The following is a 12005-nucleotide window of genomic DNA, read 5'->3' as shown; positions in this document are numbered from 1 at the left end:
CTTACAGAATTAACATTGATTAGTTATTGGCTATGCATCACTGAGCTATAGTGTGTGGCATTGTCAGGTTAATTGATAGCTATTGGTGGCAAAAGGAAGCAGCTTCAAGAGCTGAATGTGTCACTCTAGGGAGGCAGTGGGGTGTGATTGGGGTCTAGTTTTAATGTCTCTCTGGGCTGATCATTGGAAAGGCCTCACATTCCTCAAATGAAAGTTCTTTCCTTTCCTCATTTCCTCCTCTTGATCAAAAATCTTCCTTCTTGAAAGCATCAATGATCAAAATGTGAGAGTCGGGGGTCAGTGGGTAAAAAATGCTCACTTCTGGGTTGCCTGTCAGAGTCCTTCAGCTATAGCTGCTGCTTATAGAATCTTCTTTGGTTATCAGAGGATCATAAATTTAGTTTCTCAGAAGTAGAACAATGTAGGAGAGATAGAAGGCAGATAAGGATTATCACTAAAAGGAGAATTTATATATTTATATACCAGTTTTATGTACCTCCATTAACTGCATTTAACAAAATGCACTGAGAACTCAACATTCATTTGTTTTTTGTTTGTTTTTGGAGAGAAAGTCTCACTCTGTTGCCTGGGCTAGAGTGCCATCAGCCTAGCTCACAGCAACCTCAAACTCCTGGGCTCAAGCAACCCTCCTGTCTCAGCCTCCCGAGTAGCTGGGACTACAGGCATGCGCCACCATGCCCGGCTCATTTTTTCTATATATTTTGGTTGGCCAATTAATTTCTTTCTATTTTTAGTAGAGACTGGGTCTCACTCTTACTCAGGCTGGTCTCCAACTCCTGAGCTCAAAGGATCCACCCACCTCGGCCTCCCAGAGTGCTAGGATTATAGGTGTGAGCCACCATGCCCAGCCCCTGTTTATTTGATTTATTTATTTTTTATGGTGGCAAATGTACACAACATAAGCTTTACTCTCTTAACCATTTTCAAGTGTGCAATTCAGAAAAATTGAATATATTCACCTTGTTGTGCAAGCGTCTCCACCATCTATCTCCAGAACTCTTTTCATCTTAAACCGAAACTCTATATCCATTAAACACTCCCTATCGCCCCTCCCTGTAGCCTCTGGCAACCTCGTTTTATTTTCTGTCCTTGTGAATTCCATTACTCTAGGTGCCTCATTGAAGTGGAAGTATGTAGTATTTGTCCTTTTGTGCCTGGCCTATTCCACGTAGCATGATGTCCTCAAGGTTCATCCATTGTGTAGCATGTGCTAGGATTTCCTTCCGTGTCAAGGCTGAGTAACAGTCAGGCAAATGGCACATTTTATTCATGCATTCGTCTGAGGAAGGACACGTGGGTTGCTTCCACGGTTTAGCTATCCCGAATTCTGCTGCTATGAATTTGGCTATACAGATATCTCTTTAAGATCTTGGTTTCAGTTCTTTTGGATACATACCCAGAAGTATTAATAGAGTTGCTGCATCACATGGTAATTTTATACGGTAATTCTATTTTTAAAGTTTTTAGGGAACTGCCGTACTGTTTCCTACGACAGCTGCACCATTTTGCATTCCTACTGACAGAGCACGAAGTTTCCAGTTTCCCGGGTCCTTGATAACACTTGTCGTCTTCTGTATTTTGATGGTAGCCAACCTAAAGGGCATGAGGTGGTATCTCATTTGTGTAGTCTTGATTTGTGTTTCTCTAATGATTAGGGATGTTGAGCATCTTTTCACATGCCATTGACCATTGTCCATCTTCTTTGGAGAAATTTCTCTCCATGTCCTTTGCCCCATTTGGAATCAGGTTACTTTTTGATTGTTGTGTTTTAGTCGTCCTCTTTATATCCTGGATATTAATCCCCTATGAGATATATGATTTGCAAATACTTTCCCCCATTCTCTGGGTTGCCTTTATGTTTGCAGAGTCTTAGAAGAGCTTACGTAGAATATTTATGTGAAAATTTGTGTCACAGGGAAGTTGCACAGTTGATCCCAGTTCATTCAGTTGCCTAGTAAGCAGAATAGACTTATTAACCTAAATCTACCGCTAGGTCAGGAGTCTGGCATTGCTTCTGAAATCCTGCAGAATGGTCTCTTCACTACGGGATATTTATCATTTCTAAGACTTTACCCACACAATTCTTTAACATTGGTAATCTTGCAATTTTGTGAAAATATCTGAAGTGTTCTATGAAGGAGACCAAGCTTAAGGAATACACCTTCATACTTAACATTTATAGAATTCTAAAAGTATTTAATCAAATAAGTTAAAAAATCAGCTGGCAAAACAGAAACACAAATGGCAGAATTCATTTTTGGCATGGTATATTGCATGGATTAAATATCAACCTGGTTAAATTTTGTATAATAAAAAGATAAGCACTGCTTAAGCCTTCAGAAGTCTATCTTAATAAAGACGCAGTTGATGTAAGTCCAGAAAGTAGGAACACAACTCACAAGTCAACGTTTGGCCAGTCAGTATAATTCCTGCAGCTCAGGCCTGAAGCTGGGAGTCCACGCCTGTCTGTCCTCTCCGCCTTTTGCTCAGCTTCCATGGAGGGGGTTTCTTTTTATTTACTTTTTAGGGGAAGTTCTTTCTTACTCTATGTGCATTTAAGAATAAATGAAAACAAAGAACATCACCATCGTGGCCATTTTTATCTCAATTTCTATTCCTTTACATAATAGGAGTCATAAATAGTTTACTGTTCCCCCCCCACATTTTATAATAATTTTCTTTGTTTTATATAGATTTATATTTCTTTTTTCCAATCATTGCATAATATTTCATGGAATCACACAGTACCATGGCTTAAACTCTTCTTTATTGCAATATTAACATTTTTCTTCAGTATAAATAACTGTACAATGCACATATGTGGGCAAGGAGAGGCTTTTTCAATATTTAGGAATATTTCATTTGGGTGAATTCCTAGAAGTGCAATCACTATGTAGAACACTATGAATAGTTTTAATATTCACAATATAAATTACAGGTTGCTTACCAAAATTAAGAAATGCTATTCCAAAAGCCTCTTTGCCATAACATCCTCACCAACTGTTTGCAATCATGTTACATTCCTTTATCTTTGCTATTATATAGTATAATTTTCCAGGTAAGGAAACACGGTAAGTTCACGTAAATTCTCTAAGGTGGCGTATCTAATAACAATCTCTACTTCAAACTCAGAGCTGTTGCTTCCTAACCTGCTCCTTTTCTGACTCTCACCCTGGCCCATCTACCTAGTCAAATCAGTCTAAATTTGTACTCCAAACACACTACGTGTGTTCTCATTTTTAAATTTTTTCTTATTGCCTATGGTTTCTGCCCTCTTTCCTCAGATCCAATTTTCACTTGTCTTGAATGACCAGCCCTGTTTCTACCATCTCCTTGCCTCCTACCTAGAACATTTCTGCTAATTCCGTTTTGCTGATTCTCTTCCATGCTGGAGACCTGGAGCAATTCATGTAGCATTTGCATTGTTACATTGTTACTTATACTACTTTGTCTCCTCTTAAGGCAAACTGATAATGGGCAGATATTGGTTTCTTTCTTTCTTTTTTTCTTTTTAAACAATTATGTGTCTCTCACAGTATTCTGCAAAGAGCTTTTCTAATAATTCTGCCATGGCAAGTGGCTGTTTAATAAATGGACACGGCGGGGGAAGCAAACACAAGGCTTTGTGGCCGGCTGACCCTAACACACACGGGAGACGGGTGCTCCCTGCTGGCCGGCGTAGCGCCTGCCCCGAGAACACAGCACAGGTTGCTTTTCTCAGGTCTGAGTGTTTTGTCTTCTGCAGGAATGTCTGCTTCTCCACTGAAAGTGCTCTGCACCCCGGAAGGAATAAGACTCCAGTGTTTCATGAAGTACTTCACAGAGGAAATGAAGGTGAATTGGTATCACAAGTAAGTGTGTGCGCAGTTGGCAGTGGCTGCACCCTGGACGGGGCAGTCCAGGGCTGGGACACAACGGGGCACTACCACTCCCTCAAAATGATACAATTGTGAGCAATCGTGACCCCCTTTGGCTCAGGGCAGGGAGCCATCCTGGCAGTGGAGAGGGCTTGGAAGAAAGAGGAAGAGAAAGAAATGCCTGAAGGTGTTAGAGGCAAGTTTCTCCAGTGTCCTGAGCTTACCAAAGGTGGTTCTACTCATAACCCACGTTTTACTTGCTGCAGGCAGACAGTCAAGGCAGAAATGATGCTTCACAAGCAGGCTCTGCCTTTTCTGTCTGTCGGTTCCCTGATGGACTTGATTAAAAGTAAACAGACCACAACAAGCCAGTCATTAAAAGTAATGATTCTTGGCCGGGCGAGGTGGCTCACGCCTGTAATCCGAGCACTCTGGGAGGCAGAGGTGGGAGGATCACTCAAGGTCAGGAGTTCAAAACCAGCCTGAGCAAGAGTGAGACCCCGTCTCTACTAAAAAAATAGAAAGAAATTAATTGGCTGACTAGTTTGCTGAAACTCATTTGGTGGTGGCAGTGCGTCCTAACCTGCGGGCGGCCATTTGGAGAGGCCCTTACTGAAGGGTGTGATGTTTGAATGCTGCGATGCAGCAGCACTGAGGTGTCTCATCGCAGACGCTGCTTCCCACCCTGGTGGGGGAGGGGCTGCTGTATGTGGGGTGGGGCGTAAGGGACTGAGGATTGATGGGAGTGGGTGGATTTTATCTCTCTGCCTGTTCCTTTTGGAGAATTTCTTAGCATTGGCCAACTAAAATATATATATAGAAACAATTAGCCGAGCATGGTGGTGCGTGCCTGTAGTCCCAGCTACTCGGGAGGCTGAGGCAGGAGGATTGCTTGAGTCCAGGAGTCTGAGGTTGCTGTGAGCGAGGCTGACGCCACGGCACTCTAGCCCAGGCAACAGAGTCAGACTCTGTCTCAAACAAACAAACAAACAAACCCAGACAAATTAAAACAAAAAAAATTTTTTAAAGTAATGATTCTTATTTCTTCTTTTTCATCTAAAAGTACATAACTTTTAGTCCTATTTGACTATTAAACAATATTGAACTCTATTTTACACTACACATTCTATTATGCAGTTATATTCTATAACTAAACTATAATATCTGGGTATATCTCACTATTTGGCTATTAAATGAGCTTTTATTAGATATCAATTGGAGACAGAGTAATTTGTTGAAATATAATTTGGCTTGTTGACAAGCGACCCACTTCACGAAATCTGTGAAGCCAGGGACTCGGTAGCTGGAGGCTCGCCCTGTGGACGCTGGAGTTTTTTGCTTTAATGGGTGACACGGAATCGATAGAGCACAGCGAGAGAGTCGTGTGAAATGCGAGCGTAAGCAAAGGCGATCGTTCTTCAGTTAAAATGCCGAGACATCTATCAAGGAACGTAGAAAATGCCACTTTCTACGGGAAGGGTTGGAAACATATTCAGTGTGAGTTAGGAGCCAGCAGAGAGGGACTCAGCAAAAACACTTTTCGGAAAAAGGACGCTGTTCTCTTGCTCAAAGGTGAAATTCATCTATCATCTGGACAGGGCGGGAGACCTCGGATTGTGGAGGTATTGACCACTTAAGCGTCGGATATATCTCAGAAACTACAGAAAATTTCGTAGTGTCTTTATAGAAGGAAGAACATAGCAAGCTTCGACCGCAGGATGTGTATTTTAATCTAACTTGGGAGACGGCACGTGCACAGGTCTGGTGGGGCAAACGCTCCCCTGACATCGCAATGCACCCTTGGGCTGCCGGGGGAGAGGAGCCTGTGGTGTCTCATACACCGCCCTGGGCACCTCTGCCCTCACCGAGTCCCCAAGGCTGGATGGGGGCTGGGGAGCTGGTGGGACCCTCCCCAGGGGGTTCCTGGAAAGCTCCCCAGGGCGAGAGGCTCTCTCAGAAGGCACAGGCTGTCTCCAGCCCCCACCTGCGTTCCTGCTGTTCCCTGTTAGGAAAGCAGTTGCAAAGGTGGTTCGATCCTATACATCCTCCAGCTGGGCCATGTTGAGGGCTCTTCTTGCAGGAGGTCAGAATTACTGAATCCCGTCTTCTCCATTTGGGAATTTCCGCTTTTATCCACCGTTCCCCTCACACGGGGGGTGGAGGGGAGGCAGAGTCTAGATGGCACTCAGATATTTGGAACTGTAAAACATATTATTGTTTTAGCCTGAGCAAGAACGGGACCCCATCTCTACTAAAAATAGAAAAAATTAGCCGGGCATGGTGGCTAACACTTGTAGTCCCAGCTACTCGGGAGGCTGAGGCAGGAGGATTGCTTGAGCCCGGGAGTTGGAGGTTGCTGTGAGCTAGGCTGATGTCATGGCACTTGAGCCTGGGGCAACACAGTGAGACTTTGTCTCAAAAAAAACACAAAAAACCCACATATTATTTTTAAGGCTGAATGATATTTCTCTACATGCATGGACTGCTTCTTGTTTATCCACTCATCTGCCAGGGCAGACTTGGGCGGCTCCCTTCTCTCGGCAGTTGCGAACAGTGCTGCTAAAACTGTGGGTGTGCAAATATCTCTTTAAGACCCTGCCTCTGGTTCCTTCGGGTATATTCCCAGAAGTGCAATTGGTAGATCATACAGTAGTTCTATTTTCAATTTTTTGAGGAATTCCCATACTGTAGAGAGTATTTCAAAGTGCCACGTATATAATAAGTAATAGTATATGTTTAAAAATTAAGTATCATTTAATTTTGGGAGGTTTTCAGATATGAGTTACTGATATAGTCAGTCCATTTGTTAATCGACAGAAAACTCTGTTTTTATTTATTTATTTATTTTAGACAGAGTCTCACTCTGTTGCCTGGGCTAGAGTGCCGTGGTGTCAGCCTAGCTCACAGCAACCTCAGACTCCTGGGCTCAGGCAATCCTCCTGCCTCAGCCTCCCGAGTAGCTGGGACTATAGGCATGCACCACCATGCCGGCTAATTTTTTCTATATATTTTTAGTTGGCTAATTAATTTCTTTCTATTTTTTTTTTAGTAGAGATAGGGTCTCGCTCTTGTGCTCAGGCTGGTTTTGAACTCCTAACCTTGAGCGATCCTCCCGCCTCGGCCTCCTAGAGTGCTAGGATTATAGGTGTGAGCCACCGCACCCAGACAAAAGCTCTGTTTTGATGTTAGTATCAGCTAGTTAGAAAAGGCTTCCCGCCCAGACAGGCATGACATTGCCCTGTGGGTACCGTGCGGGTAATGCAGAGACCCTAAATCAAGTGTGTCCTGTTACTTTTTCCAAAGAGATGCCAAGATTCCGTCCAGCGAGCACATGCGGATAGGAGGCAGCGAGGAGATGGCCTGGTTGCAGATCTGCGAGCCCACGGAGAAGGACAAGGGGAAATACACCTTTGAGATTTTTGACGGCAAAAGCAATCACCAGCGCTCGCTGGACCTGTCTGGGCAAGGTAGAGTCACTCTTTGGCATCTGATAACTCTGGATTTACAGAGACATTTGGGTGCTGACAGGGATGGTGTATATTAGAATACAATCTGATTCTGTGGTTTGCATTCAGAGAAAATAATTTCTGAGTAATCAGTGTATTTAGTTAGGTGTTTATCAGTTTTCATTAACTACATTTGCTTGTAGGATATTGCAGTGAATCAACAAAAGCTGAACATTGCAGCGGTTAGTAACATATGAACTATTTCCTTGCAGCTTTTGATGAAGCATTTGCAGAATTCCAGCAACTCAAGTAAGATTTTCATATTATCATATCATGCAAGGGTCCAGTTCGCCCCAAGCCATTTTGGCCGCATGTGGGAATATGTATAGATGCCTCGGTGACCCAGAGTCTGCTGTTTCTGGGATAAAGATGGCAATTTAATTATTTTGACATGTAGAAGGTCAGGCATTCTCCAAAACCAGAAATGCATTTGTAAATTAACTCTCTGGAGTCATAATAACCCTGGATTATTTTAAACAGCTAAAATGAAGAATTCCTAAAATCATCATAATCTTGGCAACACATCCTAGAGAGCAACCTTTTAAAGAATAATTTGGGATTTTCAAATGTGTGCCTGAGTTTTAGCATATCCAAGCCTGAAAACAGTCTCTGGCCCATGCAGGGTTAATCAACAAATATTTGTTCATCAGGTGAAGAGATAAGTTGGATAAATCAGAAACGGACAATTTCAAAAGTAGCTAGAAGTTTCCAGTGCAATCTGGTGAATTTGGTGGAAAAAAGATTAAATCTCTTCCACCTATGAGTTTGGATGTGAAACCTCTCTGTGGGTTTTGACATCTGGGTATCAGGATGTTTTCCCCCTCATCACGGGCAGCCTACGGGAAACTATACAGATGTAGGTCCTCAGATCCTGCGCTCCGAACTCGCTCTTCTAGGAGAAAGCCACCACGCCCTTCTCTCTTCTGCCCCCACCACTAGCGAATGCGAGAGTGTGTCGTGCGTTTTTGTCCGAAGCTCTTTCCTAATTCTCATTTTATTCTCTCCTTTCCGCCCCCTTTACTCTTTAGGGCTGCTGCTTTTGCAGAGAAGAGTAAGTGCACGTGAGACTGTAATAAGAATGATGCATTGTCGGGCACGGGGCATAAGGGCCCAGATTTTGGGGCCTTGATCTTGTGTGTTAAGTACTCACCCGCAACCTTCCCGCCTCACTGGGCGGCACCTCCAACACTGGCGTCCTGCCCGAGTGGGCACGTCTCAGACTGCTGCTCTGGCCACCCCCAGCTTCAGCCCCGCCACCCTTTGCCCCTGGGGGCTCAGGACCCTCCCCCGTCTGCTTGGCCAGGGCACAGGCAGCCCTTCCCGCCCTCGGTCCCTGGCCAATCCTTCCCGCTCAGAGACTGGCTCTCGTCCCATCCTTCCCACAGACTCTCACAACCTGCCGTGCGTGGGATCAATGATTTCCTCACTGTGGGTTACCCTCAGTGTAACATGTGACCTTCCCCTCGGGCCTCTCCCAGGAGAGCGCGAGCTCCTCCCCGCCGTTCCCGGTGCCCAAGGCGCCTGCTCAGGACCTTCAGGGCTGTGTGTCTTAACCGAGTTGCTTCCTTGTTGCAGATCGCGGCAGGGTGGTTGGCGGTTTGCCTGACGTGGTGACCATCATGGAAGGAAAGGTAGGAGCTCACAGCGGAGCTAGGACAAGCGAGGGGTTAAGCACTGCACAGTGCAGCCCTGCTCTTGCGCACAGAGACGGGGCACCTGGGGAGGGGTTCTGAGTGCAGTGTGTGCTCACCCCACCCACAGGGGACTCGGGCTTCCCAACTGCCTTCCCTTATCTGCCTGCCTCTGATGAACTCCGTGTCAAGGGACAGAGCACCCTAACATGCAGGATCCACAGGCAGTGTCTTTGGGACCACGTGTGGCCCAGGCACCTCCCGGGTGGGGGGTCCTCAGTGTCCCTTTGTTCAGAGGAGCTGCCGCACCGGGAGCAGGTGCCACAGCCCATCCCCCGGCTACCTGTGCGAGGTGCAAGCCACCGGCTTCCAACCTGAAATGGGAAGCTTTTATAAAATGACAGAAAAAAAAATCCCTGTCCCAGTTCCCAAGGCCATTTTGCAGCGCGTAATGGCAACCACTTGTTGGAGTTTTAATGTGTCGCCTGCCAGTAGGATCATTGATATCTATTCAGTACTTCTCCGTTCGCTTCAGTGATTCCAACTCAACGTCATGGGGACGTAGATACCAGGAAGAATCTTATTAGGCCAAAATGCAAACATCTATAGACCTCTCTTTTAGTGGCTAAGGAAAGCCCATGAGCTTCTGAGGCTGAACAAGCATGGTCTCGTCATCATAAAGACATAACTGAGAAATTAGCAGTCGAGTTACTGTATCACATGCTGTGAATGTGTTTTAACCACAGGTCCAGGTTGCATTTGCTGGTTATGAGACAATATCCTCTCTGGGTTTGCCAGAGGAGCTGGAGAAAGGGACCCACATGTCTAAATATTGAGGGAATTTAGAAATAAGCTAAAGTTTTCTACTGTAAACTGCAGACTTCATTACCTTCCAATTCTTTTTTTTTTTTTTTAGACAGAGTCTCACTCTGTTGCCCAGGTTAGAGTGCCATGGCGTGAGCCTCGCTCACAGCAACCTCAAACTCCTGGGCTCAAGTGATCCTCCTGCCTCGGCCTCCCGAGTAGCTGGGACGACAGGCATGCGCCACCATGGCCGGCTAATTTTTTCTATATATTCTTAGTTGTCCAGCTAATTTCTTTCTATTTTTAGTAGAAACGGGGTCTTGCTCTTGCTCAGGCTGGCCTCGAACTCCTGAGCTAGAATGATCCTCCCGCCTCGGCCTCCCAGAGTGCTGGGGTGACAGGTGTAAGCCACTGCATCTGGCCTGCCTTCCAATTCTTTAATCAATTGAGGCTTACAACTGAGAATAAACAGGACAGATTATCACCGATTTTTCTTGTGAGTGCCCCCACAGTGACCTGTTCACACCTGGCGGGCCCCTGTCCTGTGCTGTTCAGGGCGGAAGGCTCACCGACAGAGTGGGTGACAGACGTGTCACCACGTGTGGCTAAGGCACGCCGTCCAGGGAGGTCACACCGTTTCTCCTTTTCTGACTCTTCCTTCTCTGCCCACCTTTCTCCCTGAAGACCCTGAACCTGACCTGCACGGTGTTCGGAAGCCCCGACCCAGAGGTGGTCTGGTTCAAGAACGACCAGGACATTCTGCTGAGCGACCATTTCTCAGTGAAGGTGGAGCAGGCCAAGTTTGTCAGCATGACCATCAAGGGCGTGACCTCCGAAGACTCTGGCAAGTACAGCATGAGCGTTAAGAACAAGTACGGCGGCGAGAAGATCGATGTCACCGTCAGCGTGTACAAGCACGGGGAGAAGATCCCCGAGGTGGCCCTGCCCCAGCAGGCAAAACCCAAGCTCATCCCGGCCTCCGCCTCCTCTCCAGCTGAATAAAAGTATTTCTTTCCCTAGCCTGGAGATAGAAATTTTAAAAGTCCCAGGAATGCCGTGTGCTTGTTCCCGATGTGTGGCCCTGACCAGCGTGACCTCGTGTGCGGGCAGGTGGTTGCTTAGATATTACGCTTTTAAATTTTTGCATTTGGTGATTGTTATTTTATGTCTGCTTACGGGGAAAAGCCCATATTTTGCACAAGACTGAACGACTTTCGTGCACAGGAGGGTGAACGGCAGATACTTGGAGGTGAGCGGTTTGCAGACGGTGCCAACGTTTCCGTGGGCCCAGGTGTGTGTAGCGTGTGGCGGTCTGCAGAAGTTGCGGTTCTGCTGCGGTTGAGCTCTTTGGGGGCTGCAGCATCTAGCAGCTCTGAAATTCTCGTGGTGGAGCCTTTGAAGCATGTGCTACCTGGTTGCACTCTGTTTTCTCTTGCTTCTGGCTAATAAAACTCTTAAAAGGCACCTTGTTGTGGTTTTCCTGAACCAAATCACCCCACCTCCGTCTGCTTACGCTCCTAGCCTGTTTAATTACGGGTTAGGGTGCAGAGGCACAGCGGGTAGCAGACCCTGTGTGCACAGCCCAGAGCACAAGGTCCAGGGAGTCCCGCCCACCCGGGAGAGCTCATTCTGGCAGCTCCGACCTCAACATGACCAGGGAACACGTGCCGGCCCAGGGCTGCACCCACCACAGCACGACTGCCAAGACCTGTGCATTTTGTGCGAGGATTAGAAAGGTTGCCCGGTGATTATATTTGGGATCTAAAAATCTCTGCAGAGGCAAACAAAGTGTATAGGTGGCTTTTTTCTTTTTTTAGTGTGCTAATTAATTCGGAAGTGGTTTTAAAAGAAAGAAGACGCTCATTTGAAACGGTCATGGTAGTACCCATGGAAGAAAAATTAAAAGTTGGCTGACTACAGAACTATGGTCTCTTGGTGCAGTTAAAAAACACATTTAGGATTCACATATCCTTTCTTTGAACTTTTCCTTCCTTTGTTTTGAAAGAGGCTGAACTTCCTCTGGCACAAAAATCCTATTTTGACATTTTAGTTTTACAGTTACTTTATAACAGATATAGCACTGACAGTTAAGGATTCTTTATCTCTCTGTGTCGTTAAGGCCAATCCAAATTTTATAATATTTTGTTATATTTTTCTAAGGCAATAACATAAAAATCCTGAAATTT

General features: G+C 45.6%; 1 protein-coding gene across 1 annotated transcript in view; it reads left to right on the top strand.

Annotated features, from left to right (window-relative positions):
- MYOM2 (myomesin 2) overlaps positions 1-11497 on the top strand; it is a 64417-nt gene extending 52920 nt beyond the window's left edge. The window contains exons 32-37 of the mRNA XM_012788800.3: positions 3767-3872; positions 7182-7345; positions 7597-7633; positions 8413-8435; positions 8960-9015; positions 10504-11497. Of these exons, the coding sequence (XP_012644254.2) occupies positions 3767-3872; positions 7182-7345; positions 7597-7633; positions 8413-8435; positions 8960-9015; positions 10504-10821 (704 nt within the window). The 3' untranslated portion in view covers positions 10822-11497. The remainder of the gene's footprint in view (positions 1-3766; positions 3873-7181; positions 7346-7596; positions 7634-8412; positions 8436-8959; positions 9016-10503) is intronic.
- The last annotated feature ends 508 nt before the right edge of the window (positions 11498-12005 follow it).

Source organism: Microcebus murinus, chromosome 24, assembly GCF_040939455.1.
Source record: "Microcebus murinus isolate Inina chromosome 24, M.murinus_Inina_mat1.0, whole genome shotgun sequence".
NCBI lineage: Eukaryota > Metazoa > Chordata > Mammalia > Primates > Cheirogaleidae > Microcebus > Microcebus murinus.
The sequence above is the reverse complement of the archived record's forward strand: the minus strand, read 5'-3'. Positions and strand labels throughout refer to the sequence as shown.